The sequence below is a fragment of the Cyanistes caeruleus genome, chromosome 26 (genome assembly GCF_971803275.1).
Source record: "Cyanistes caeruleus chromosome 26, bCyaCae1.hap1.1, whole genome shotgun sequence".
Classification (NCBI taxonomy): Eukaryota; Metazoa; Chordata; class Aves; order Passeriformes; family Paridae; genus Cyanistes; species Cyanistes caeruleus.
This window is the reverse complement of record NC_141726.1, coordinates 4,829,464-4,856,378: the sequence shown is the minus strand read 5'-3', so window position 1 is coordinate 4,856,378 and position 26,915 is coordinate 4,829,464. Positions and strand designations below refer to the sequence as shown.

At 58.4% G+C, this 26,915-nt stretch overlaps 2 protein-coding genes across 3 annotated transcripts; both read left to right on the top strand.

Annotated features, from left to right (window-relative positions):
• The first annotated feature begins 1,906 nt into the window (after positions 1–1,906).
• Positions 1,907–6,652, top strand: MYCL (MYCL proto-oncogene, bHLH transcription factor). The gene is made up of 2 exons (XM_086863208.1): positions 1,907–2,591; positions 4,882–6,652. The coding sequence occupies exons 1-2, from the start codon at positions 2,087–2,089 to the stop codon at positions 5,445–5,447; spliced, it is 1,071 nt and encodes a 356-aa protein (XP_086719334.1). The 5' UTR covers positions 1,907–2,086; the 3' UTR covers positions 5,448–6,652.
• Positions 6,653–8,793: 2,141 nt separating this feature from the next.
• Positions 8,794–24,817, top strand: TRIT1 (tRNA isopentenyltransferase 1). Of its 2 annotated transcripts, XR_015279292.1 has the most exons (12): positions 8,794–8,989; positions 15,897–16,037; positions 16,427–16,525; positions 16,723–16,871; positions 17,696–17,838; positions 18,077–18,188; positions 18,283–18,395; positions 19,402–19,479; positions 20,975–21,084; positions 21,381–21,498; positions 21,972–22,093; positions 24,203–24,817. XR_015279292.1 is itself a non-coding variant. In XM_086863207.1 (11 exons), the coding sequence occupies exons 1-11, from the start codon at positions 8,834–8,836 to the stop codon at positions 24,331–24,333; spliced, it is 1,350 nt and encodes a 449-aa protein (XP_086719333.1). In that variant the 5' UTR covers positions 8,805–8,833; the 3' UTR covers positions 24,334–24,817. The 2 variants fall into 2 exon arrangements, 1 of the variants encoding a protein (XP_086719333.1); XM_086863207.1 differs by lacking the exon at positions 21,972–22,093 and having other exon boundaries at positions 8,805–8,989.
• The last annotated feature ends 2,098 nt before the right edge of the window (positions 24,818–26,915 follow it).

Sequence of the window (26,915 nt, the reverse complement as noted above, 5' to 3'; positions counted from 1 at the left end):
AGGAAGGAAGGAAGGAAGGAAGGAAGGAAGGAAGGAAGGAAGGAAGGAAGGAAGGAAGGAAGGAAGGAAGGAAGGAAGGAAGGAAGGAAGGAAGGAAGGAAGGAAGGAAGGAAGGAAGGAAGGAAGGAAGGAAGGAAGGAAGGAAGGAAGGAAGGAAGGAAGGAAGGAAGGAAGGAAGGGAGGGAGGGAGGGAGGGAGGGAGGGAGGGAGGGAGGGAGGGAGGGAGGGAGGGAGGGAGGGAGGGAGGGAGGGAGGGAGGGAGGGAGGGAGGGAGCCTCCCGGGGACACACCGGGACACACCGAGGGACGTCACCTGCTTGGGGACAGCCGCCAGCCCAGCGCCCGCTCCCAGCCCTGCTGCTCTGCCTGCTCCGTGCCCTCAGATGGAGCAGTGGGGAAACTGAGGCAATGGGGAAACTGAAGCACGGAGTGATGGGCAGCGCTGTCCCCCCAGGCTGGGGGTGCCCGGTGCGGTGTCACCCGCGTGTCCCCGTCCCCGCCGCCCCTCGCACGGTGCTCCCGGGGCCCAGCAGGTGGCGCCCGGCGCCCGCCGGTGGCGGCGGACGGGGACGGGGACCGGGGGGACCGGGGGGACCGGGGGGAACCGTGATGGACCGGACTGGGCTGGACTGGGCTTGTCTGAGCTGGGCTGGACTGGGCAGTGCTGGGCTACACTGGTCTGACCGCACTGGACTTTACTGGGCTGTGCTGGTCCACGAAGGGCATTGGACTGGGCTGGACTGGGCTGGACTGGGCTGGACTGGGACACCTTCCTCCCTCCAGGGCCGGTGCTCCCAGTCCCCCCCAGCTCCCGGTGCTGCCGGCTGGGGCAAATCCCGTGGCCGCATCCACACCGGGTGAGGAAAGGAGGGTGAAGTGGGTTCACACACACGCTGGGACGGGAATCTGTCGGTTCCCGGTGGACTTTGCACCTGCGTGTGTGTGTGTGTAACAATTCAGTGCAGGAGGTGAAAGCCCCGCTGTGTTTTCACAACATTTATTGCCCTTTCTAGACGGAACTTGGCGTTGGAGAGATGCAGCATCACCCGTGTCCCCAAGGACACACACAGCGTGTCCCTCCGGACCTCAAGGCTGGACATGCCAGGTGCTGCATGGGCAAAATGCTGCTGGTGGGAGCTGTGTGTGTGTCCCAGGACACCCCAGCTTCCCTCCAGCCTATGGCTCCTGACATTCCCAGGGGCTCCCAAGCCCTTCATGGCCCTTCCTCAGTGCACAGACCTCGTTCCTCATGGGCACTGTGTCCCCCAGCTCTGTTTTTCTCGTGTTCCCACAGCCCCTTCTTGCTTTAGCCAGCATTTTGCTGGAGTTGGTGTCTGTCTTTCAGGAGGGAAATGTCCCCAGCTGGGTCTGTGGGGGCTTTGGGAAGGAGCGGGGATTCCTCCGGGTGGCATCCAGGGTGTCACCCTGAGCTGGACACAAACACTGAGTGACCCCAGTGCTGGAGCCACTTTCCTGCCTGTGGTGTCAGCGTCCGGTGTGAGCTGGGCAGCCCAACAGGAATCGAGGTGACGGCCAAGCAGGGGGCACAGAGCAGAAAGAGCACTCAAAAATCGTCCCCGGCAGCAGGTGATGCCTCTTTGTGACTTGTCCCCTCTTCTCCAGTTAGCTTTGCCCTCGTCCCCAGGCTGGTGGCACGGCTGCGTGTCCCTCCTTAGCGCTTGCCCAGGGGGATCCCCCAAACCCTGCCCCTCCCGCGGGGCCAAGGACGGCGCTGGGAGCCCCCGGGACGCTCCTGGGCACAGCGAGGAGCCCCAAGCCCGGCTCACGGGGTGGCGGCAGGTCCAGAACCCCGGGAGCCACACCGGGGACCACCGGGGACCCCCCTCACCGTATCCCATCGGGGGGCGGGGCACTGATCATGACCACGCCCATTATGCAAATCCTCGCGCGGCGATTGGCGGGGGCGCGGCCGGGCTCCGCGGCCGGGCTATAAGAGCGGGGGAACAATGCGCCCGCGGTCCCGGCTCGGGGGCTGGCGCCGGGGTGGGGGTCCCCCCTCATCCCTGGGGCTGCCCCTCTCCTGAGCGCCCGTTCTTCTCTCGGCCGCTCCTTTCCCCGTGCCGAGATGGAGTTGGACTCGTACCAGCACTACTTCTACGATCACGACGCCCAGGAGGATTTCCACCGCTCCACGGCGCCCAGCGAGGACATCTGGAAGAAGTTCGAGCTGGTCCCCACGCCCCCGCTGTCCCCGCTGGGCACCCCCGGAGAGAAGGGGTGCTGCTCGGGGGCGGAGGAGCGCCCGGGATGGTTCTCCCGGTACTGCCTCGCCGGGGAAGAGCCGGAATATCTCATAGGGACGGGGCAGATCTTCGGGAACCTGAGCGCTTTCATCCTCAAGGATTGCATGTGGAGCGGTTTTTCAGCGCGGGAGAGACTGGAGAAGGCGATGACAGAGAAACTTTCCACGGGCACGCAGAGAGCCACCCCGCACAAACCCTCCTTCGCGCAGGATTTTGGGTTCAGCAGCTCCGTCAGCGAGTGCGTGGATCCCGCTGCCGTCTTCCTTTGCCCGCTGGCCGAGAGCAAGATCCCCGCATCCTCGGGATCCGAGGGCCAGAGCGATTCCGGTAAGGGATGGAGCCGCTCCGCCGCAGAGCTGCCCGGTGCCCCCGGCCTTCTGGAGCCACGCGTGTCCGCACATGTGTGTGCAGGGAGCCTCCCAGCCGGGCTGCGCCTTTGTTGAGGCTCCAAGCGAGCCCCGGTCCCGGCCCCACCAACAAAGCGGGCTCGGCTGTTCCCCTTTCCCGCTGGGTTTCTGTTCAGGAAACCCCTGTCCCTCTGGAGAGGGTGCGTGGGGCTCCCTCCGGCCCCTTTCCCTCGTGCCGGCCCCACGGAAACCTCGTGGGAAGCTTTTAGGGCAAGTTTGCAGCTCACCGTGCAAAGTTTGGGGGTTTGAGCGTTGCACTCCGCGCTCTGCCAGCGGCTCGGAAATTCGGCTGCTCCCCCTTCTTCCTCCCACGGTCCACCCGGGACGGGCTTCCCTCGGGATAAAAGGCAAAATATGTCCCGGGGGCAGCAGGTTTGGGAGCTGCGGCGTGTCCCCGCAGGCGGTGGCTCGGTCGGACGGGCAGGAACAGCCGCCCCGGCTGCGGCGTGTCCCAGCCCAGCCCCGGGGCACGTCTGTCTGTCCCGCCTGGGGTGTGTGGCTGTGTTTTTACACGGGGGGTCGGGCTGGGACGCGGATTCCTCCTAAACCCACCCGCCAAGGGCGCTGTGGTGCCGCTGCCCCTCATCTCTCCAATCTCACGCCAATTTTCGGCGCTTATTTGCAAACACCCTCCGGCTCTCCTCACCCCCCCCGCGCACCGTGGGTGCCCGTGCGATGTTTCCCTGGCTCCAGGAGGCCGGGCTGACTCGGCTGCCGTGGGAGCGCTGACGCGGTGCCGTGACCCCGTTAATAAATCTGCCGGTGGCCGCCACCTGCGCCGGTGAGTCACGGCGCGGGGCTTAATGCCATTAGTAGCCCGGGGACTGTAAGCCAGGTCGCGGGCGTTAAGAGGCTTAACCCAAATATGCGCGGGTCTGGCGGGGGCCGCCGGGATGCCCGTGGGGTCCCGGGAGGGTCCCGGTGGGGTCCCGGGGGTCCCGGAGGGGTCCGGCCGCGCCACGTGGGCGCCGAACAAAAAGCAACAGATTGCAAACAATGAGAGGGGCCGCGCTGATGGACAGGAGCACGGACCAATGGGATGGCAGAACAGCCGGCCTGCCCCGTGGGACAGCCAATGAGCGCCTCTGGGGGGCGGGGTTAGGCGGTGTGAGTTTTTATTAATGAGGTTGTGTGTGTGTACGCGGGGCTGAGACCGCGCGGGTTGTGACACTGCTGAGTGTCCCCCAGCCCAGGAGCTCCAGGGTCAGGGGGGTTTGGGCTCCCTGGGCTGAACCCCAAGGCCTGGAGGGTTTGGGGTATCTGCTGGGACCCCTATCTGGGCTCACCACTGGCCCCCTCACCGGATGATGGGGGCCAGACCTCTGCCCACGATGCTGAGGGGTGGTTTGAGCATCTCGAGGGATCTTTAGCAATGGCTGTATTTTCCCCCAAAGTCCAGGAAAAAAGTTGGAGGCCCGTCCCCTAAAGTGAGAGCAGTGGCTGCGGATGTCCCCAGGGCCAGCTCCCTGCCACTGGGCTTTGCTGGGACGGGACAACTGCAGTGGCAACAGGCAGAGTGCTTTGAGGCCAATTATGCTTTATTTAGGTCTTTCTGTTTCTGGGCTTGAGATGCCTTTGAGGTTCAGAGTCTGCTCTGGGACCTCTTCACCTCTCCCTCCCTCCCTCCCTGCTCGGTGGGGGATTGTCCCCTCTGTCCCCGGGAAGCCGGGCCTGAATGGGCTTTATCACTTGTGAAAAGTAACAAGTCACCGAGGTGGGAAGCTGCAGCCGAGGGAAACAAAGGCTAGTTCTGCCCTTATATCCCTCATTTACAATTCCAATGGGCCATGAAAGCACCCGACCGGGATGAACTTTGGAACTAGGCTGTCCCAGCATCCTGCTCCTCCAGTTCCCCCCCACCTCGCAGGAGGGCTCGGCTGTTTCTTTCCTGATGATCCTTTATGATGAACACACGTTGCTCCTGGTGCTGAAGTGAGGTGGAAGTAAAGCCTCGCAGTCCAATTCTGGGGGACCAGGCGCATGAAGCGGGGAGGGAATTCCACTCCTTCCCACGTGATGGTATTGGAAGGGCGCTTAAATCACTCAGTCCCTTCTGGAGGTCACAGAAGAGGTCACAGAGTTCGCAGTGCGGGGGCAAACCTCAGTGGGGAGGTTTTCCAGGGAGCTGTGGGGAACCCATAGAAAGGTGGTGAAGAGCACTGGGCATTCCCAGCTGATGGGGGTTTGTTCTTTCTTTGCCATGTGAGCAGAAGGTGAAGAGATCGACGTGGTGACGGTGGACAAGAGACAATCGCTCGGCCTGAGGAAGCCGGTCACCATCACGCTGCGTGCCGACCCCTTGGACCCCTGCATGAAACGCTTCCACATCTCCGTCCACCAGCAGCAGCACAACTACGCCGCCCGCTCGCCGCCGGACTCCTGTCCCCCTCCCGAGTCACCCCAGCAGGACCAGGAGGAGGACGAGCCACCCAGCGCTGCGGAGCCAGCCCCTGCCGTGAGCCTGCCTGAGCCTGGCTTGCCAAAACCCAGCAGCAGCCCCGGCTCGGACAGCGAGGACGTGGCCAAGAGGAAAAACCACAACTACCTGGAGCGCAAGCGGCGCAACGACCTGCGCTCGCGCTTCCTGGCCCTGCGGGACCAGGTACCCGGGCTCGCCAGCTGCCCCAAGACCCCCAAAGTGGTGATCCTGAGCAAATCCTCGGAGTACCTGCAGTCCCTCATCAGCGCCGAGAGGAGGATGGCAGCCGAGAAGCGGCAGCTGCAGCTGCGCCAGACCCAGCTGCTCAAAAGGATTGCTCACCTTAAGGGGCACTAGCAGTTGGTGTGCCCCCCACTCTGGTCCCCACAACCCCCCAGCTCCTTCTCAATTTGCACATTTTTGAATTTTTTGGTTGCTTGTTGAACCGTTGGCTCCGGGGGCTGGAGCGCGTGGCAGTGGCTGCGGGAACGGGTCCAGAGCAGAGACCCATCCCCAGCATCACCGACCTGGGGTTGGCTTCCTGGCGCTGGGTGTTCCAAAATTCCCCTTGTCCTTGCTGCGAAGCTTCCTCAGTGACTGCTCCAGGTCAAGAGCTCAAATTTCTTCCCCCTCCCCAGCAGCCCCTGCACCCCTCTCTGCCATTTGCCACTCACAGCATTTCTGGGAGCTACGCCTGGGCATCCACCTCACCCTAAAAATCCCAAGCAACCACGTCTGCCTTGGCTCCTGGAAGCAGGCAGACACAGAGCCCAGCACGGGGCTGTCCTCTGGAGGGATCCCAGGGAGATGGTGACGGCAGGATGTGTCTCTCACTGGGATGAACAGCACCCCGTGGGCAATCCCCTTGCTCGGCTGGACCGTACCTCACTTCCTTGTCACTTCACGCAGTAGCTGGTCCTGGATTTTATCTTCTAGAAACTGCTGCTGTAACTGCGAGTCTTATACTGGAGGCTGTGTTTTTATACTGTATTTTTGTACCACTTTTTGAGAAGTATTGGTAAAGAGTTTGCTTTTTTATATATATATAAATATATAAAAACTTTTTTTTTTTTTTTAAGGGGGATTTCCTGCTGTGGGGGAGGGCTCAGTCCTGCTGCACTTTAGGGAGATCAGGAAGGGGCTGGTTCCTGCTGGACCCTTGAGCTGAGTCCTCGCAGAGTCCATTCACCCCCTTGCAGCTCTCCAAACCACCCATTTGCAATAACAGGGAATTTTATCCCTCTCCCATCCTTGTGAGCATCCTTGTGACCCTTTTTTTCCCCCCACCTTTGTGAGTTCTTCTTCACCAGCAGCCACTTAAAATCCCCAGCAAAGGTTGGGCTGTGCTACCTTCCCTGTCTGTGCCCTCCTGCTGCCCAGCCTGTGGGGGGATGTGGGTGGCAGAATCCCCTGTCCCCTCCCAGGGGTGCTGGCAGGGGTGGTCCCATGGGATGGCACCCTGGGGTCCCTGCTGACCTGCTGAGAACTGTTAGAGTTAACACTGGTTGGATTTAGCACTTTCTTCATTACCTCATACTTCATAAATAAATAAGTTTGCAACAGTCTGGGTTGTTTTTTTCCGTGCAGTTGGCTGTGGGTTTCCATGGGGGAGCTGCTCTGGCCCCTGGGTTTTGGGGTACCCTGGTCATGAATAGAAATTAATCTATTTTGCACCAGGGTTCAGCTGCACCAAGACTGAGCTCTTTGTCCTGGTTTTCTCCCAGCGCTCCAAGAAGTGGTGGTGGTGCTGCAGCCAGGGAAATGAATCACCTGGATTATTTTTCCTCCTTTTAAGTGGTTTTATTGGCAAGGAAGGGCAGGCTGGGCTCGGAGAAGGCTTTGATGTAACCATAAACCCCCCTAATGGGGTTTGGGGCAGGGGGTGTGGGGCCATTGCTGCCACACAGGTCAGGGGCTGGGGCTGGGGCTGGCAGTAACCCTATAGGGAGGGGGGGAATGCAATCCACTCGCTTCCAGGGGCACCAGAGAGCTCCATATCCCAGATCTGCCAAGTGGATGAAATTATATATACGTGTGTTCTCCCTGCTGCCCCCAAACCTGACGCCTTTGGGTTTCCTTTGTCCTGGCAGCAAAAGCCTTGCTCTAAATGCAGGAGGGATGTGGGATTATGTTACTGCTGAGGAGTCAGGAGCGAGGAGCTGCTGCTGCTGGAGCATCGATCACCTGGGGAAAACCAGCCTTAAATATCAAGGATGGCACACAGAAGCCCTTAAACACCCATCCCTTTGGTTCCAGCAGCGTTTCACACTCTTGTGTTGCATCACACGGTGTCACAGCCTTTCAGAGCTGCATTAAAAGGTGCTTTCATGACCCACAGCTTAACCAGGGAGCAGGCTGACCTAAATCTGACACCTCGCCCATGCGCAGGAAACAAAGCCCAGCTGTACCAGCCCCTCAAACGGTTATTTTTGTGGTGTTTTTGTGACACAGTCTCTGTTGTCTTAGCTCAAGGTGACCCTCCCGAGAAGGTTTTTTTGCTTTTCGTGCTGAAGGAAGTTTAGAACATTAATTATCTTCCTTGGAAGTGATGAGCAGATCCAGGGACTGAGCTGTCACCAGCAGGAGATGTCCCCAAAGCCCAGATCAAACTGAAAAACTGCCTTGCAGTTTGTAAACACCTTTGAGTTCTCCTGCCTAAAGCCTGTGTCCATATGTGTCTACCTGAAACTTCCCTGGTTACTGGAGCACATGTCTCCTCTCATGTTGTCACGGTCAGGATGAGGGAAAGAGACTGACAGTGCTATGAAGTGAACAAAATAAACACACAGGGCTTTCCTACTCGCTTGTTCAGCTCTGCAATTTGTGAGTGTCAGCTGCAATCATCACAAGCCGGCATTGCCAGGGCCTGAATTCGTTATTTTTTAATGCACACTGCCCTGCTAACACCCTGCTCTGTGCTGTACCCCCCAAACCACTTCTGCTTGCCCACCACATCTTCCCTCCCGTCCCTGCGCTGGCCCGGGGGTGTCGTGGGCTCGATGCCGCCTTCACGCCTGGGCTGGCAAATTTTTAGGACAGTTTCCCGAGGCAGTGATAATCCCTTCCCTGCCAAGGGGGGCTGGCTGCCCACACCCCCCCGGCCCGCAGCCTCCCTCTCCCTGTTGCCATGGCGAGGGATGTGTGTTGCCAGGGAGAGCAGCACCGTGGAGGTGCCATGGCAACAGCCTCTCCTTTTCCCTCCCCTCTGTTGCCACGGAGACAGCGGCCCGCTCCCCATCTCCTGTTGCCGTGGCGATGGGAAGGACGAGCCTCAGTGGAAGCTGCGGTCTCCATGGCAACACCCTCCTCTCCGTTGCTACGGCAGCACCCCCCTCGCATCATCCCACTCTGCCCCGTTGCTATGGCAACAGCCCCACGCCTCACCTCTTTGCCCCGTTGCTATGGCAACAGCATCCTTGCCACTCGGTCCTGAGAAAGGGACCACGGGGCAGAGCCCCACGCGTGGACAAGGGCGTGAGGGGCTTGGGGGGGTAACGAGGGACCCGAGAAGGGGTCGTGGGAGCAGGGAGGGGTTTGGGTACCCGGGACCCGGCGAGGGGATGGGGCTGGGCGCGGGGACCCGCGGCAAGGATGGGGACACAGAGGCACGGAGGGGGCTGGAGAGGGGAGCCCCGGCGGGCACGGGCACACAGAGCTCGGGGCCCGGCCCCGTCCTCCCCGCGGGCGGCCCCGGCCCCGGTCCCGGCCCGCCCCCGTCCCGCCCGCCCGTCCCCGGCCGGGCCATGGCGGCGGCGGCCGCGCTGTGCCTGGGCCGGGCCCCGCGGCCGCCCAGGCCGCTCGTGGTGATCCTGGGAGCCACCGGCACCGGGAAATCGGCGCTGGCGCTGCAGCTCGGGCTGCGCCTCGGCGGGGAGATCGTCAGCGCCGACTCCATGCAGGTACGGCCGGCGCCGGGCAGCGGGGAGGCCGCGGCCGGGCCTGGGCCGGGGAGGAGCCGCGCCCGGAGCCCCGGCGGGGCCTGGGCCTGGGCTGGGGTGTTGGGAGGCGGCTCGGCTTCTACCGGGGGCGGCCTGGACTGCACCGGGAGGGGTCTGAGCTCTACCGGGGGTGTCCGGCCTGTACCGAGGCCTCCCGGGCTGTACCGGGTCCGGCCTGTACCGAGGCCTCCCGGGCTCTACCGGGGGTGTCCGGCCTGTACCGAGGCCTCCCGGGCTGTACCGGGGGGGTCCGGCCTGTACCGAGGCCTCCCGGGCTGTACCGGGGGGGTCCGGCCTGTACCGAGGCCTCCCGGGCTGTACCGGGGGGGTCCGGCCTGGGCTGCACCGCGGAAAGTCCGAGCTGGGCCCGGTCGGGGCCTGGAGAAGCTCAGCCCCGGAGGCTCCGGGCAGGTTCCCTCCGGTTTACCCCGGTGTCCGGGTGCCTGTAGGGGGGAGCCCACGGGATGGATCCTGCCCGCTGAATGTGCTGCCGGTGTCCCTGTCCTGTCCCCGCTGCTCCTGTCCCTGTATCCCTGGTCTGTCCCCTGTGCTCCTGTCCCTGTATCCTTGGTCTGTCCCCGCTGCTCCTGTCCCTGTATCCCTGTCCTGTCCCTGTATCCCTGTCCCTGCTGCTCCTGTCCCTGTATCCCTGTCCTGTCCCTGTATCCCTGTCCCTGCTGCTCCTGTCCCTGTATCCCTGTCCTGTCCCCGCTGCTCCTGTCCCTGTATCCATCCTGTCCCCTGTGCTCCTGTCCCTGTATCCATCCTGTCCCCTGTGCTCCTGTCCCTGTATCCATCCTGTCCCCTGTGCTCCTGTCCCTGTATCCCTGGTCTGTCCCCAGTGCTCCTGTCCCTGTATCCATCCTGTCCCCGGTGCTCCTGTCCCTGTATCCCTGGTCTGTCCCCGGTGCTCCTGTCCCTGTATCCCTGTCCTATCCCCGGTGCTCCTGTCCCATCCCTGGAACCCATCCTGCTGCCCCTGTCCCAGCTCCGGTGTCCCTGTCCCGGTGTCCCCGTCCTGTCCCTGTCCCGGTGTCCCCATCCTGTCCCTGTCCTGGTGTCCCCGTCCTGTCCCTGTCCCGGTGTCCCCGTCCTGTCCCCATGGGCAGTTCGGTTCGTGTCAGCAGCGCCTCTGTGTCCCCTCCCTGCCCTGTGGGCTCTGAACACGGCAGCACAACCAAAACTGCCGAGTTTGTTCAAAGTGTTTGTTTAAGTCTCCCATCCCAAATAAATTCACCTTTTCGAATGAAACCAGAGCGAAGGTGTTTTAATTTTAACCCACCAGAAGCTACATGGAGGTGTAAAGGGTTGTGTAAAGGGATGGAGCAGCTGGAGTAGCTTGGTACACCAGGCTGGTGTCCTCTGGTCTCAGCAAAGGGACACCAAGAGATTTGGGGATGAATATTAAAAATTATCCTTTCTACTTGCCAGTGCCAGTGTTTGTGGTCTCATCTCTCACTGCAGGCAGCAGTATGGAATATATCAGTTGTGTGGTTGGGATAAATCAACAATGAGGAGCAAAAACTCTTTTTCTTTGGTCTTAATTTTGCTCAGCTACAAGAGCTTTATCACAGGATGGACATTTCAGCCACCACAAGAATAACAATTTTGTTGTTGTTTAGCAAAATATTTTCCTTACTGATCTGTGCTTTCACTGTTCATTTCCTATAGTGTCTGAACTTTCCATCAAGTTTAATGTTAAATGTATTTATTATTCTACGTAAAAAGGTGTTTTCTGCCAGCAACACCCTTTGTGCAGCTCAGAGATCAGCTCTCGCTGTCCTGTGCCCACCTCCCTGTTTTCTGGTCACTGTTTGTGTCCCAGTGAGCTAAATTCAAATTCTCAGTGCCCTGAATTTGGGGCAAGCAATCAGAAAGCAATTTTATGGAATGTGTCCCTTAAGCTCTTGGGGAAAGAGCAAGGTCTGAGCTGAACTGAAATCCTGAGAGGGGGCAAAACGTGAAGCGTGGGAGCTTTGGGCATCTTAAATACTGGGGAAGTGGCTGCTGACTGGAACGGGGCTGTGGCCACGAGGCTGCTGCTGCCTCCAGAGCTCTGCAGGAGTGTTTGGAGCCTCCTGGCACGCCGTGAATCCCTGCTGGTGGACATTTCAGAGCTGGATCCCCTCTGAGGGACATTTTGGGGTTTGAATCCTGTCTGATGGACATTTCAGAGCTGAATCCCCTCTGATGGATATTTCAGAGCTGGATCCTCTCTGAGGGACATTTCAGAGCTGGATCCTCTCTGAGGGACATTTCAGAGCTGGATCCTCTCTGAGGGACATTTCAGAGCTGGATCCCCTCTGAGGGGAATTTTGGGGTTTGAATCCTGTCTGATGGACATTTCAGAGCTGAATCCCCTCTGATGGATATTTCAGAGCTGGATCCCCTCTGAGGGACATTTCAGAGCTGGATCCTCTCTGAGGGACATTTCAGAGCTGGATCCCCTCTGAGGGACATTTTGGAGCTGGATCCCCTCTGAGGGACATTTCAGAGCTGGATCCTCTCTGAGGGACATTTCAGAGCTGGATCCTCTCTGAGGGACATTTCAGAGCTGGATCCTCTCTGAGGGACATTTCAGAGCTGGATCCTCTCTGAGGGACATTTCAGAGCTGAATCCCCTCTGAGGGACATTTTGGGGTTGAATCCCCTCTGAGGGACTTTTTGGGGCTGAATCCCCTCTGAGGGACATTTTGGGGTTTGTATCCTGTCTGATGGACATTTCAGAGCTGAATCCCCTCTGATGGACATTTTGGAGCTGAATCCCCTCTGAAGGATATTTTGGAGCTGAATCCCCTCTGAAGGACATTTTGGGGTTGAATCCCCTCTGAAGGACATTTTGGGTTTGAATCCCCTCTGAGGGACGTTTTGGAGCTGAATCCCCTCTGATGGATATTTTGGAGCTGAATCCCCTCTGAAGGATATTTCGGAGCTGGTGGATGTTTCGGATCGTGCGTTTTGTGCTCCGCTCCCTTCAGGCCCCTCCATGGGAATGCGCACGGTGCGGGGAGGACCCTGCTGCAGGCGCCCGATGGCATCTGGGCTCCAGTGCCTCTTGTCCTGCTTTCCTTTTAATCTCATTCTAGCGTGACTGTGGAGCCAGGGCCGGGCAGCTCGGCCGCTTTATCCCGTAATGCAGCGTGCTGCCGAGGCGGGGGAGCCCCACCACGCTCCACTGACCCCCGGTGCCCCCCAGTTGGGGCTGCTTTTGGCTGGCTTTGTTCCCGTGGCGTGTCCCCCTGCCACGGCTCTGCCGTCCTCACGGGAGACTCGCCGGGCTTTGGAAATCCCATTGCTCATTCGGGACTGACAGCTGCCAGCGAGCGTGTCGCCCTCTGTGCATTCATTGCTGGGCTCCCAGCAGCTCTGACAAATGCTGGCGGTGTTTTGGGCAGCTGCTGGAGCGGGAGCCAGGCTCGGGAAGGGGCTGGAGAGCCTCGGACCCACCTGTTCCCACACACAGGCACCCCTCTATCCATCTCTATCCATCTCCAGGGTGTTTTCGTCATGGCTCTGAGTCGCTCTGCTCAAATTACAGACTTAACTGCTGCCTGCTTGCAGCTCAGGAGCTCTGGTTAATCTGCTGGCCTCTTAATCTTTCTTTTTGTCCTTTCTGTTGCTGTTTGTCATCCTAGTGAGTTTTGTTGAGGAGTGAGTAATTCCTTGGAGAGCCGGGCAGGGTGAAGCCAGTCCTGTTTTCTTCATCCCTGGTAGTGAACATGCAGGGATCCCTGTGCCAGCTTGATGAGGGCCCCATCCACTCATGATCCCACTGTCCCTCCTGGATCCCAGTGTCCCTCCTGGATCCCAGTGTCCCTCCTGGATCCCAGTGTCCCTTCTGGATCCCAGTGTCCCTTCTGCATCCCAGTGTCCCTCCTGGATCCCAGTGTCCCTTCTGGATCCCAGTGTCCCTCCTGGATCCCAGTGTCCCTCCTGGATCCCAGTGTCCCTTCTGGATCCCAGTGTCCCTTCTGGATCCCAGTGTCCCTTCTGCATCCCAGTGTCCCTCCTGGATTTCTCCCCTGGAAGTGCTGATGCAGTTGCTGTAGCACACGTTTCCCAGTCAGTGTGTGGAGTCAGGACATCTCCAGAGCCTTTGCTGGCATTGTTCTCACGGCAGGGATCAGGGCAGGGAGTCAGTCATGCTCTCCTTGCACCCTTCCTTGGTTTGGGTTCTCCACACCCCTCTCCAGCAGGGCCCCTGTGAAATCCTGATGTTTTCCTGGCCATAAATGGCCTGGATGTGCTTGGGGTCTGTCATATCACCTTCTCCACTCCTTGTGCTCAGGCTGAGGATGGTGCTTTCCCCCAGTGATGACAGAGTTTGGGATGATGCACAGAACTGGTGTCAGAGCAAAGATTTTGGAGAGCCTGCCCTTTCTGGGCTGCAGATCCTGAAAACCGTGGGTGTTTGTGCGTCCTGCCTCAGTTTCCCCACCTTTTCCAAAGGTTGCCTTCCAGCCCAGCACGGGGGCTCAGCACAGAGGTGGGAGGACGCCGTCAAGGCTAAGCATCTTTAGTGCTTGCTTGTGTTCCGTGTCTCGGAGCCCGGCTGCTCCAGTCTGCCACTAATCTGTTTTGGGGCCTTAGAAAGCAACAAAGGCTTATCTGAGCCGCTGGCTGAAAATAGAAATGAGTGTCAGGAGGACGTCTCGGTGCGAGGCCCTGCCGACAGCCAGCTGGTGGAAACCTTCTCCGGGCTTACTGCCTGTGTGTAAAAGGCTGCCTTTGTTTCCTCCCAGCCCACACACTGACACCGCATTCCTCCCCTTGTTGCCAGATATTCCGGGAGGCTCTGGGTGTTTAATCTGCAGGAGAACACGGGGATAGCAGCCTGTGTATCCTGGATGTGTCCGTGCAGGGCGCTGGGAGCTGCTGGCTGACTCCGAGCTCTGTGTGCCTGCTCTCTGTGCTCACTGTGATTTCAGTGGGAATTGGAGGAGCTGGAGGGTTGGAAATGGGGAGAGCAGGCACGGAGCCAAAGCTCACTGAATTCAAAGGCTTTCTGTGCCGGCTGGAGGCCCGTGTTGAATGGAGCTGTGGTGCCCAGGGATCAATAGGCTGCCTGCAGCCACGGGGCATGTTGGCAGAGCTGCCTGTGGGCCCGTCCTGCCTGCTCACCGTTCCCTGGGGCAGCTGCCTTTCTGCAGGCTTTGCTTGCCTTCCCTCTCCCCCTCGCTTCCTGCCCCCTGGGCCAGCCTTTTGGGATGGCAGCAGGAGCCAGCCCTGGCTCTCCCAGCTCCAAGTGCCAGAGTTAAGCAAGGTGGGAGCAGAGCTGGTTCAGCCGCCCTGACAGCTCGCATGACTCCAGGCAGGGCTCGGGCTTCCCTGCTCCACTAACCTGGCATCGTCCCTCGCCGCCTCTCCGTGCCTGCTGCCCGTGGGTCACCTCTGTGTCACCTTGTCCTCCTGTCTGGGACCAGGGGAGCAGTGGGTGGAGGCCGTGCTGCAGCCGGAGGTTTGGCAGCTTCTCAGAGGGGATTAAGGGGAAATTTATTTCTTGAAGTCTGGCTGGGGTGGTTTCTAGGGGGAGGGATGGAGGAGGAAATGAGTACGGCCATTTCCAGTCCTTTTCCCCATCATCCCGGTTTATCCCATGCTGGGAGACTTCTCTTAAGCAGGAAGGCTCTGAGAACTAAACACATCCTTCCAAAGCACCTCCTTTGCCACCTCCTGCTCAATCCTGGGCATGGCACAGAGCTGGGCTGGCCAGAGAGGCTTTACCTGCCCTGCTGTGAGCTGCCAGCCCCCCGTGCTGAGGAGGGTTGTGTTTGCATGGGAAGCAGGGTAAGGACTGTCCTCCCTTCTCCTGCCTGGAATCTGCTCTCGCTGGGAAAGACTCTGCTGGTGGAACACCAAGCCGTGACAGCTCCAGCCCTTGCAGCCCCTGGATCTGCGGGCTGGGCTGTGGCTGGTGCTTTACACAGCCTGGAGGGTGGATTTGCTGCATCTGCTGGGATCCAGGTTGCCTTGGCTCTTTACCAGGAATGCTGCAGAGGAGTTGGTTTGGGTGGCTTTTCTCCCTGCTCCACTCCCAGCTGAGGGCCAGCATCTCTCAGCAGTGCTCTCACAGGCTGTGTGTCCCCAGTTTGTGAATGAGGACGTGTGGGATGCTGCTGGTTGTGCTCACCGTTGTCTCCTGGTATCTCAGCCAGGACAGTGCCCCATTCCCCTGGGATCGCTGACCTGCTGCCTTCTGTATCCGTGAGGCTCAGGGAGAGCAGGCAGCTTTTGAGCCGTGCATGGGCTGAGACTGTGTGTGTTTAGGGGGCTCCATGTGTGTTGCATCCACAGAGATCTCTGTGTGCTGCAGAAAGGAATGATCCTTGTCCCCACATGAGACTCTGTGCTTGAAACCTTTGGAGAACAGCACACCTGAGCTTTTAGCTGCAGCAGCAGATGAGGAGGTGGCAGCTTGGGGGCCCTCGTTTCAGAGCTCTGTGCTGGGCTGGTGACACTGCCCAGCCTCTGACTGCACTGTCCAAGAGCTCAATCAGCCCTCCCACCCCTAATTACAGGGTTAATCAAATTACGGGTTATCAAACCAGGAAAGCAGTCACGAGCGGTTGGACTCAACGGTTCATCTCCCTTGGGCAGGACAAACACCAGGGAGAGGCAGCCTGGCCCTGGCAGGAGCAGGTGTTGGCAGGATTCCTGCTGCCCTGCCCAAACGTGGCACGTGCCTCTGCTGTGCCCCTGCCTGTCCCCTGCCTGTCCCCTGCCTGTCCCCTGCCTGTCCCCTGCCTGTCCCCTGCCTGTGCTGCCTGCCCCAGACGCCAGCAGGGGCTGGGAGGGGTGACTGGGACAGGGGGAAGCAGCAGTGATCAGGGGGTCACAGAGGTGAAGGACAGGCTCTTCTCTTCCCCAGGTGTACAAGGGCTTGGACATCATCACCAACAAGGTTTCCCTGCAGGAGCAGCGACTCTGCAGACACCACATGATCAGCTTTGTGGATCCCCTTGTCTCCAACTACACTGTGGTGGATTTCAGGGACAAAGCTGTGCCTCTGATATCCTTTCATGCTGCAGCCTGCCTGGCAGAGCAGGAATGGGCTTCCCCCCTCCATGGCCGGAGGGATCAATGGTTGGGCTCTCCACATCCCAACTGACTCTGTTTTTTCTGCTGGTGAGAGGGGCTTGGGGCTTCTTTTACCCAGCTGACCCTCAGCACAGCCCAGGGAAGGTCTGTGCTGAGTGTTGCCCTCAAGTGCCCCTGAGTTTTGGTGGTGTCTGGCAGAGGTGACAGACAGTAATGAGAAATGAGGTATGCCTCTGACCCTGTCCTGCAGCCTTGCTGGTTCCCTGGGGCTGGGAGAGTGGGATGTGAGCCCCAGCCTGCTGCTCCCACAGCCTTCCCCCCCTGCTCTGCATCTGTGCTTACGCTCCTTGACTCTGGCACATTGAAGATATCTTCGCCCGGGACAAGATCCCCATTGTTGTGGGAGGAACCAACTACTACATCGAGTCCCTGCTCTGGAAGGTCCTTATCAACACCAAGGTACCGTGGGGGGCTGTGAATCCCCTCAGGAAAGGATGAATCCCACGTTTAGGGCAGACTTCTGCACGGTGCTGTCCCTGCTAGAGAGGGGCAAGGAGAGACCTAAAGCCCCTCCTTCACCCCATTGTTCTGGGGGATCTTGTTGCTTACACTGGCCTTGCACAGGGTTTGGTTCAGGGCTGTCCTGTGGCCCACAGGAGAAGCCCAGCAGTGCCCCCAGGCTGGAGAGTGACAGGAAAGTGGAGCTGGAGCAGCTGGACAGTGCTGAGCTCCATCGGCGCCTGAGCCAGGTGGACCCGGAGATGGCGGCCAAGCTTCACCCCCACGACAAGCGCAAGGTGGCCAGGTGAGCTTGGCATGCCAGGGCCAGGAGGTGCCAGGGCCCAGCACCCCTTCCCGAGGGAATTGTGTGCCTGGGAGCACGGCAGGATGAGCATTCCCACCCCAGGTGAATGCTCCTGGTGCCTGGGGACCTTGGAGTGCCGGTGCTGGGGGCTCCATGGGATCTGAGCCCTTTGGCCACACAGCCCCAGCCTGAGCTGCCTCTGGGGTTCTGTGCTGTGCTCCTGCTCGGTGCCCCAGCAGCAGCAGGTTTGTCTGGAGCTATTTAAAGAGCAAGCTGCCCTGCTGGCTGAGTAACATAGCTGAGCTCTGTGGGAACAGCACGGCAGCAAGACCAGGCTTGCTGCTCGGTCCCAGCCGAGCCCTGGCCCCGGGGAGCAGCACACCGCCCACCCCATTCGCACGGTGCAGGGGGATGGAGGCTTGGGCACAGCTCCTCCACCTCTCTCCTTCCCTGCCAGGGCTGGGCTGGGCTGGTGGTAAAGCTCCACAGCAGCATCTCAGCGCTGGTCCCTTCCCTGCAGCCCTGCCTGGCTGGAAAGGGCAGGGCTGGAGCCAGATCCCTGTCCCCTGCAGGGCTTGTCCCGGTGCCAGGCAGGAGTGGGTGGCTGTGCTCTGGGCTCCTTGGGTGCCAGCACTGCACCCCCAGGACCTGGCTGTGCGTGGATGCCGGGCACGGGACGGGGCTGGAACCTGCCCTCCCCCCACATGAGGGTTGGATCTCGGCGAGTGTCTGCGGTTCCCTTTGCTGGAGCCCCCGGGGCTGCTGGGGGAATGGGAACGCTCGTTCTCACCCAGCCTTTGAGCTCTGTGTGTCTCTGCTTCCAGGAGCCTCCAAGTGTTTGAAGAGACAGGGATCCCCCACAGTGAAATCTTGCACCAGCAGCAGGAGGAGGAAGGTGGGGGGCCCTTAGGTGGGCCCCTGAAATACCCACATTCCTGCATCTTGTGGCTCCATGCAGACCAGGCAGGTGAGAGCGGGCTGCTGGCTGGCTGAGGAAGGGCTGGCTCCCTGCTCCTGCCCCAGCCTCCTCCCTGGAGAAGGCAGCAACTCTTCTGGCATCAGTGGGTGTGACACAGAACCTGCTGGGCTCTGCCTTCCTCAGGTGGAGCAGCAGCCTGGCAGTGCTGGCTCGAGTCCTGGCAGGCTGTGCAGCCCCCCAGGACACGGCTCCCCACGGCTCAGCGTGTCCTGCTCTCCTCCTGCAGCTCTGGATGCACGGCTGGACAAGAGGGTGGATGACATGGTGGCTGCGGGGCTGCTGGAGGAGCTGAGGGACTTCCACCGCCGCTACAACCGAGAGAAGGTGGCAGAGAACCGGTGGGTGAGCAGCCAGATCCTCTCTGCTCCTCCCTCTGGGGGTCTCCCACTGTTCCACAGGAGATGGCTGTGACCCCTGCCTTTGGTTCTCCAGGCAGGATTACCAGCACGGCATCTTCCAGTCCATTGGCTTCAAGGAATTCCACGAGTACCTCACCAGTGAAGGGAACTGCTCACCAGAGACCAGTGCCCTGCTGCTGGAAAAAGGTGGGAGGAGCAGCCTGTGTGCCCCCCAAAGCTCCAGGTGACACCACAAGATGGTCTAAACCAAGGTGACAGCCCCAGCTGCACCTTTCTCTCTGCATTTCCCACTTCTGCCAGCCCAGAGGGGCAGAGACTCCTTTCCCAGTGCTTGGAGATCATCTCTGAGCACACCCAGAACAGCCCCACCCTCTCCTCAGAGATGCAGAGGGTACAGGGTGAGCTGGGATCTGGAGCAGGTGCACTTGGGTGATGGGAGCCCAGCTGGGGTGTGAGAGCAGGGCTGGAAAACAGGAATGACACAGAGCTCAGCATGCCAGCAGCACTGTGGTGACAAGGAATGTGTGCAGCAGTCAGCAGGGATGCATCCTCTGGTGGTGTGTTATTCTGGAATGTCTGGACTGATGCTGGAGGGGAGCTGCTCTCTGCACAGGGGGGAGCCCAGGCAAAGTCCATCTGTGCCAAGGAGGGTTCAATGTGGAGGTGAAGACTGAAGGAACCACAGAAACGATAAAAGGCTTGAAAACAAGTCTGATGCAGAAGGAGCTTGTTGTGTCTGCTCAGGAGATGATTAGGAGGGATTTGATAAGCCTGGTACTAAATATTGAACAGTTGTAGAATGGTAAATCATCCTCTGCTGGGTGGGATGAGCAGTGCAGGGCTCCATTTGTGCAGAGAATTGGGCATTGTGAGGGCAGTGCAGCACTTGAACAGGTTGTCCTAGCTGCTAAAAGCTTCAGGGTGGAGGGTTTGCACCCTCTGTTTATTCAGGGATGTTTGGGGTACCTTGTCCAGCCTTTCCATGTTGCCACTGCCCCTCCACTGTGTCAGGGCTCAGCCTCTTCTCAGTGCAGGCACAGACCCCCAGAATGACAGTAAGAATAATTCTCATGGTGCCACCCACAACAAACTTCTTTCTTGTGTGATTTCCCTCCCCTTGGAGCCTACAGCCTCTTCTCACTGACCTTTGGGTTTTTTTTTTTTCCTTTTGTTTAATCCTTCTGTTCCAAAGGGATCCAGGCCCTCAAGCAGGTGACGAAGAGATACGCCCGGAGGCAAAACAAATGGGTCCGGAACCGCTTCCTGAAACGTGAGTCCTCTGTTCCCAGCTCTCCTCATGCCCCACTCCAGCTCCAGAGGGGACACTGGTGCTTTGGGGCAGCCTGTGTTTGGGACTCTGCTCCCACCCAGCCCCTCCAGGAGCCACCCAGACTCCCCATCCACCCACGAGGCTCTGCCTCCCCCAGTTCCTTCCCGCCGGTTTGGGTTGCACAGCGGATCTCCTGCCCCTCCTGAGGCGTGTCCTGCCCACAGCCTCTCGTCCCAGACACTCAAGAGCCAGCTGTACCCCTGTACCCCATCCCCTCCCAGCAGCAGAGGGATAAAACCCCAAGCAGAGGCTCAGCCCCGCGTCAGGCACCGCTGGATGATGATGATGATGATGATGATGATGATGATGGTCACAACATCCCTGCAGCTGAATGCTCCTGGGGGGCTCAGGGAGGGCGTCCCCACGCACCCACACATGCTCCTGGCTGGGAGAAAAGCCCATTTGACAGCTGCCCTCCAGATTAGGAGCAGGAGCCCCGTGGCCGCGCTCTCTGCAGTGGCAGGGAGCCAGCAGGACTTCCCCATCCCAGCCCCAGCCTTGGAGCAGGGCCAGCAGCAGCAGCTGGGAGCCGGGCACTTGTTGAAAGGTGCTCAGTAGGGGCAAAACAACAATAAAATAAATAATAAAAAAAGAAAAAAAAAAGAAAAGGCAGGGAGAAACTCGAGTCAAAAAAAAAGATGGGCTTTGAAGGAGGCACAGGAGCTTTGCCAGAGCCATGTGCTGGGTGGCTCGGCTCACCTTTCTGGTGGCAGGTGTGCTTCAGATGGGCCTGTCAGGGGCTTGTTTGTGGGCACAGCAATAAAACCAGCACCTGCTGGGGACTGGCACGCGGAGCCTTTGATGGCTTTGTGCAGGCAGGGACAGCCGTGTGCCCACGGAGGGCAGGTGAGCCAGGGAGAGCAGCCAGGTCACCCAGGGAGCAGGTGCTCTCTGATGGCAGCTGTTTCACCCTGTCCAGGCTGCAGCAAGTGCCCTGTGCCCTGGCACTGCTCCAGGAGAGACCAAAGGGGTGGCTGTGAACCTGTCCCTTGTCATTAGTAAAGCATCTCCTGCCATGTCCTGCTGCCCCTGCGCAATCAGTTCCAGCTCTGAGTGGGAATCTGCATGCTCAGATCCCTCACCCAGGCTCCGTGTCTGCATTCCTCGTGAGCGTGGTGGGGTGGCTTTGTGCCTGGATCCAGCTCTTTCATCCTCCCAGCCTCCTGTGGACCAGGGCTGGGCTGGGCTGCTTGTTGTTGTGATGGGCTGTTGGCATGCTCAGATTCCAGAACACTCTCCCAAGGGCAGCCAGCTGTGAAGATGCTTCCCTGAGTCCTGAGGTGTTCCTGCTGCTTGCAGGAGGGAATTTTGGCTCTGCACAGCCTGGTGCTGTTGGCTTCTGAATGCTGATAGGAAAAAGCAGATCCCTCTGCTCCCCCTGGGTTCTGGGAGGGGCTGCTGGGCTTTCTGGAGCTGCCTCCTTGTGTTTCTGTAGGTCCTGGGCCCAACGTGCCCCCAGTTTATGGCTTGGAGGTGTCTGATCTCCAGCGGTGGGAGGAGGATGTGCTGAAACCTGCCCTGGAGATTGTGGAGAGCTTCATCCAGGTACTGGGGAGTTGAGCTTCACATTGGCTGGCTTCTCTGTGGTCTCCAGGCCCCCTCAGCTGGCACACAGTCTCTCTCTGGAGCAGGGCTGGCTGTTCACATGCCCAGCCTTGGCATTTCTCTGCAGCAGCAGAGGTTTGTTGTCTCAGCTGAACATTTTCCCCCAGTGCTGCGCTTGGTAAAACTCTGGTGTCTGTCTTGCCAGCCTCTGTATTCCCATCCCAAACTCTTTGGAAGTGAGCACAGGCAAGTGTTGATGTGGCAGAGGCTGATTTGAGGCACTGTTTGATCTGCAGGGCCGTGAGCCCCCGGCAGAGCCCCTGAGGATGGAGCGCGACGAGGAGGAGAACAAGCGGAGCCATCGCGTGTGTGAGCTCTGCGACAGACTCATCATCGGGGACAGGGAGTGGGCAGGTAGGGCCCAGGCAGAGCCCAGGAGCACACCTGGGAGGGCTGTGGGGCTGTGGGGTGGTGCAGCAGCTCCCCTGTGGCCGGATGACCCCCAGCTCATGATCCTGGGATTGTTTGCAGCCGTTTGCAGGAGCTGTGCCACGGGAACCATCTGTCAGGATTCCCCCCTTCCCTGGGCTTCCCCCCCTTGCCCAGCACCCAGCAAACACACAGAGCATCACACCAGGGATCTGTGTGAGCCTGTGTTTACTCAGGGCTCCTGGTCCTTCACAACACTCTGGATGCTTCCTCAAAAAGCACAGAGCAAATCTCTCTCCTCTAAAATTCTGCTGTGTAAATGAAAGTTACTTAATGTTTTTAATAGTTTGGTGTTGCTCCAATATTTCCTATTTGTGTGTGGTTTTTTTGTTTGTTTTTTTTTTCTTTTTAAACTATTCCTAGCTGTAATAGTAATAGGGATTTTCTATTTTCAATAGACTTACTTTAAAAGAGCTCAGCTGGAATCAGATTAAGGCAGTGAATTTATCTGTGCTGGGAGGCTCATGCTGAGAACCAGAAACAAAAAGTCATGGAGAAACTGGCTGCAGAAATGAACCTGGTAAATCTCCATGTGTTGCCCAAATACAGGATGTGCAGGGTCATGGTTTAACCCCAGCATCTGAGCCCCCCACAGCCACTCACCCACTCTGTCTCTGGGAGACAGAATTGCAAGGGTGAAAGTGAGAAAAACTGTGGGTTGAGTTAAAGTTTAATACAGAACACAAAGTAAAACAAGGAATTAATTCACTGCTTGCCATGGTTGGGCAGATGCTCAGCCATCCCCAGGAAAACTGGGCTGTAACGTGGCTTTGGGATGACAAACTCCATCATCCCCATGTCCCCCCCTTTTCTTCCTCCTTCCCCCCAGGAAGCGTGAGCCGTGTGTTCTGGGATATCCCCGGGGTGAGCTGGGGTCAGCTCTCCCAGCTGTGTCCCCTCCAGCCCCCTGTGCACCCCTCTGAGTTGCTCTGAGAAGCAGAAAAGGCCTTGACACAGTTCCAGAACTCCCAGCAATAACAAAACATCCCCGAGTTCTCAACCCTGTGCTCAGCACAAATCCAAACACAGCCCCAGACCAGCTACTGTGAGGGAAATCAACTCTGCCCCAGCCAAAACCAGCAGACGCAGACACAACCAAAGATAAATTTCCCAGGCTGTTGGGTTTGAGGAGTTGCTTTTTCCTGACTGGGAGCTGGCTCTGAGTAGGAGGCTCCTTGCAATGAGATCAGTTAAGTGCAGTTGTTATTTTAGCCAGTCTCAGCTGTCTTTGGAGGAGCTCTGGCTTGTCCAGAACTGAAATCTCTCAGGGTCCCTGTCATCCTTTGGGTCCAGCAATCTCTGTGATCAAGTGGGAGCTCCTCGAGGTCCCCCCAGATCCCACAGCTGCAGCTCCCTGTCCTTGGGGATGTCATCCCAGATACCAATCGATGGTGACAGTGCCTCCCTCAGCCAAGACCAGCTGTTATTCTCTGTGTCCAGCTGAACTGGGCTCACATCCCCAGATGGTGGCAGAAAAATGCTCCAGATCCTGGGTGTTACTTGTGCTTGCAGGATGGAAAAGGAACAGTGGTGGGAGCTGGGTGGATCTGTACTCTTGGTCTGTTTTCTTAGGTCAGGTGACAGAGAATTTTGGGAATTGCTTTCCCAGTGCCTTGCTGGCTCTGGGGGATTTTAAGATTCTATCTGATTTTACAATTTATGTGGACTTCAAGAGCACAACTCCCCAGACAGCAGCAGCAGCAATTGGCACTTCCTCAGCCACTGTGGCTTTGGTGTTGCTTGTGACAAATTGCAGGAGGTGAGACTTTATCTCAGGCTGAGGGTGACCCTCCAGCATTGTGACAAAGCAGCAGCTTTGCATGTGATTTCATCCTTTGGCAGAAAAAGGATGGCTGGAAAACACCTGAGGGCCTTGATTCAGCCAGCACATACCCTCATTTAATTAAGGCCCTGCTTGAAAAGTTAGTGCTTTAATTGCTGCTCTGATCTCTTGGAAATGGCAAAACCTCCCCGCCAAGATGGTCAGACCAAGCCTCCCCTGAGATAAAACCGCTGATAAGGAGGTTTGGCTGTCCTTAAGGATGTGATTTCACCGAGAAATGCAGCTCCTGCTGCTCCAAGCCGAATCCCTGGGATTACCCCTCTGTTCCCATCTGACTCCTGCTGTGGTGCTTTCATGGCTGGGGCACTGCCCTGCAGTTATTCAGAAGTTTAATTCTGCTCCAGGCTTTTCCCTGGCTGCCCTGTGGGATGCACAAGATATTGCCAGTGCTGTGGTGCAGTCCTACAAATGATCCTGGCAGTTCTCCACGGGGAGCAGGGAGTTGCACAACCTCACCTGCAGCCTGCAAAGTGCCACCTCTTGGGAAACACACCCCCTCTTCCCTGGAGAGGTTGGGAGCAGACTTTTTGGGAGTGACAGCCTGCAATCTTCCTGCTTACACAGAATTTTTCCCCTCTCTCAGTTCTTCCTGAGGAGGTTTGGGAGCTTTATCCTCTTCTGAGCCCTGATAGTTTGGCCTGGAAGTGTCCCAGGCTTTGGGAGTTCACTTTTCGGGAATGAATTGTGCAGGAGGCTGGGAAGGGAGGCTGCTCTGCCCTGCGTGGGGGTCAGGCTGTTTCCTCCTCCAAATTCCACAGATTAAACTCTGTCTCCCTCTTCCTCCAGCTCACACACGGTCCAAATCCCACCTGCACCACCTGAAGAAGAGGAGGAAGCTGGAGGCGTCCAGAGGGACCGTGGGGGACAGTGGGGACGCAGAGACCTCAGACGAGGATGGCAGCCTGCCTTTGCCTTAGGCCTGGAAAAGGGAGCAGCTGTGCATCCACCTGCGTGGAGAGGAAGCTCCTTAGTCCTGGGCAGTCCTGAACCGAGGAGCTGAGTCATTTTTATTTTTTTATTTTTATTTTTTTGGGATGAGGCAGGCGTGTGACGGCAGAGGCTGCATGGGATCCTCTTCATGTGGCCTCACCCCGCTGTGTTCCCATGCTCCCCCAGCCCTGCCTGGAACGGGCTGTGCCCCGGGGCAAGGCTGCTGGGAGCATCCTCCCATGCAAAGTGTGAATTCCTGCCAGAGCTGCATCCTTGGAATGGCTGAGCTGCTGGTATGTGGTTGTGTGGATCTCAGAGACAGAAATACCCTGACTCCTCCAGCTTGGCCGGGAGTGCAGCTCTGGAGCCCAGCGACCTCTGGTTGCCTTTATTGTGGAGAGGATATTTTTTTTTTGTTCTTTTATATGCAAATAAAGTTGCAGGATTATTGTGGCTTCCCCTCCCTGTTAACAAGCGCGGTTTCTTTGCTCTCTGATTTTCTACCTGGCCCCGGTTCCCTGCTCTGGGCACAGGGCAGGAGATCCAGGTCTGGCTCCTTCTCCCAGTCACCTTTTCCCCAGCTCCTGAGGGAGCTGAGCAGATGTTCCCAGCGTGCTGGGGGCAGGGAGCCCTGTGCACACAGCAGGTGCAGGAGGAGCTGGCACCTGTTAAACAGGAACTTGGAAATGATCTCATCGAGTTTGCAACAGATGAGCCTGTCCTAGTTAAGGCAGAATTCCCAGGGGGTTACACTGTGGTTTGGCACAGGGAACCGGCCCTGGATTTGAATCGGAGCTACTGAGCAGCAAATTCCTGGTGCTGTGTCTGCCAGGCAGTTGGTGTCCCAGTGTTGTTCCTGGAGGATGTGAGTGCCATTTGTGCCTGGAATGCCGCTCTGGTGAAACCAGGACAGCCTTTCCAGGGCGTTTGGGATTCTCCTGGCAAATTCGAGCCTGGGAGGGTTTGAGGGTTGGTAGAGCACAAGTTTTTCCTTGTACTGTGCCATGTGGCAAGAGCCAGGGCTCATCCTGCCAGGGAAGGGCTGCGTGGGTGGATTTCCAGCATGGGCTCTGGAGATTCCTGCTTTGGTGGGGATTAGATTAAACCTCCCATTTGTGTTCCTCAGCGTGGAATTTTTCCTGTAGCGCCCCGTGGGGCTCGGGCTGTGTGGGAGCTCGGACTGAAGGGAAAATGAGGGAAGAGCTGGGAATTTGGCACTGGGCAGAGCTGGGCACCAGCTTTGGAATGCTGGGCACTGTGGTGCTGCTGGGCCTTTTCTCCAGCCCAGACTTGTTTGCCATCCGTGCTGACTCAGCCCATGGATGTGGGCTCAGCCCAGTGCTGGAGGACACGGCCAGGAGATCGTGGCATGGAATTGTGTTCTCCCAGCCTGCAGAGACAAAGTGTGAGCTGGGAATGAAGCCCCATGTGCTGAGCTGGTTTGTGACAGCTCTGAGATGTTGAGTCATCTCCCCAGGCCAGGCTGGCATGGCCAGGGCAGTGCTGGGAAAGGAGGGCTGGGATTATCTGCTCCGGCTCCTGGCTGCAGTCAGATGTCCATACTGTTAGAGATGGATTAAATATCCTTAATCGGTTTAATATGAACTTTGTTATCCCCACAGATTCATGTTATTCCTCTTCCACGGTAGTTCTCTTCAGGAGCCTGCTGGGGATGGGCTGTGCTGGGCAGGGGCTCCCAGGCCTTTTCCCCCTTGGTTCCCAGGTGTTGCAGGTGAACAGGGTGTCCCACACATCCTGCAGTGGAGTGGGAGGTGGAGGGAGGATCCTGCCAGCAGCGTGGTCCAGGTGGGTTTTCTTCCTTGGAGGGGCCATTGAGAACAGTTAATTTCAGTTAATTGAAGCAGAGCCAGGAGCATCCCTGCCGTGGGTTGCTCTCCAAGGGAGGTCGCTCTCCTCTGCTGTGTGAAGGTCTTCAGGCAGGGAGTGGGACTGAGCTCTCGGCAGGGTGACACCAGCTCCTGGTGCTGGCACCAGCTCCTGCTGCTCTGGGCCCTGCAGAAGGGACAAACAATGCAGGAATCGCTCGCCAGTCCCAGCCAGGCCTCGCTGAGAAAGTTGTTGTGGTCTCAGGTTTCAGGCTGCTGTCAGTGCCGGGAGGTTTGGGGATGGGGAATGGCACTTCACTCCATCTGCCCTCCGCTAATCCCCAGACAAACGCGGCCCTTCCATCTGTGCAGCCGGAGCCGCCGAGCCCATCACACCAGCCACTTAATCTAAATGGCTTTGGCCAAAGATAAGGTCATTAATTACACTGGGATTAGAAAACAGTCCAGCCCCGGCGTGGCTTGGCTCGCCATCCATTAAAGTCCTCGGCACCCTGGTCTGGCTGAGCATGGAGACCCTGGGCTGGTGGAGCTGCGTGTTCCTGCTGCCCGGCACCATCCTCGGGCAGTGCCCTCGCTCTGCCATTCTGGCACTCTGCTGTGCTCCTGTCCCGGGCTGCTGGCAGGGCTGGGTGCCAGGAGGAGCACAGGCAGACCCGGGGGTCCCCCAAATCCTGGTGTCCAGCAGTGAGAGGTGCAGGGGCAGCAGCTCCTCCCTGCATCCC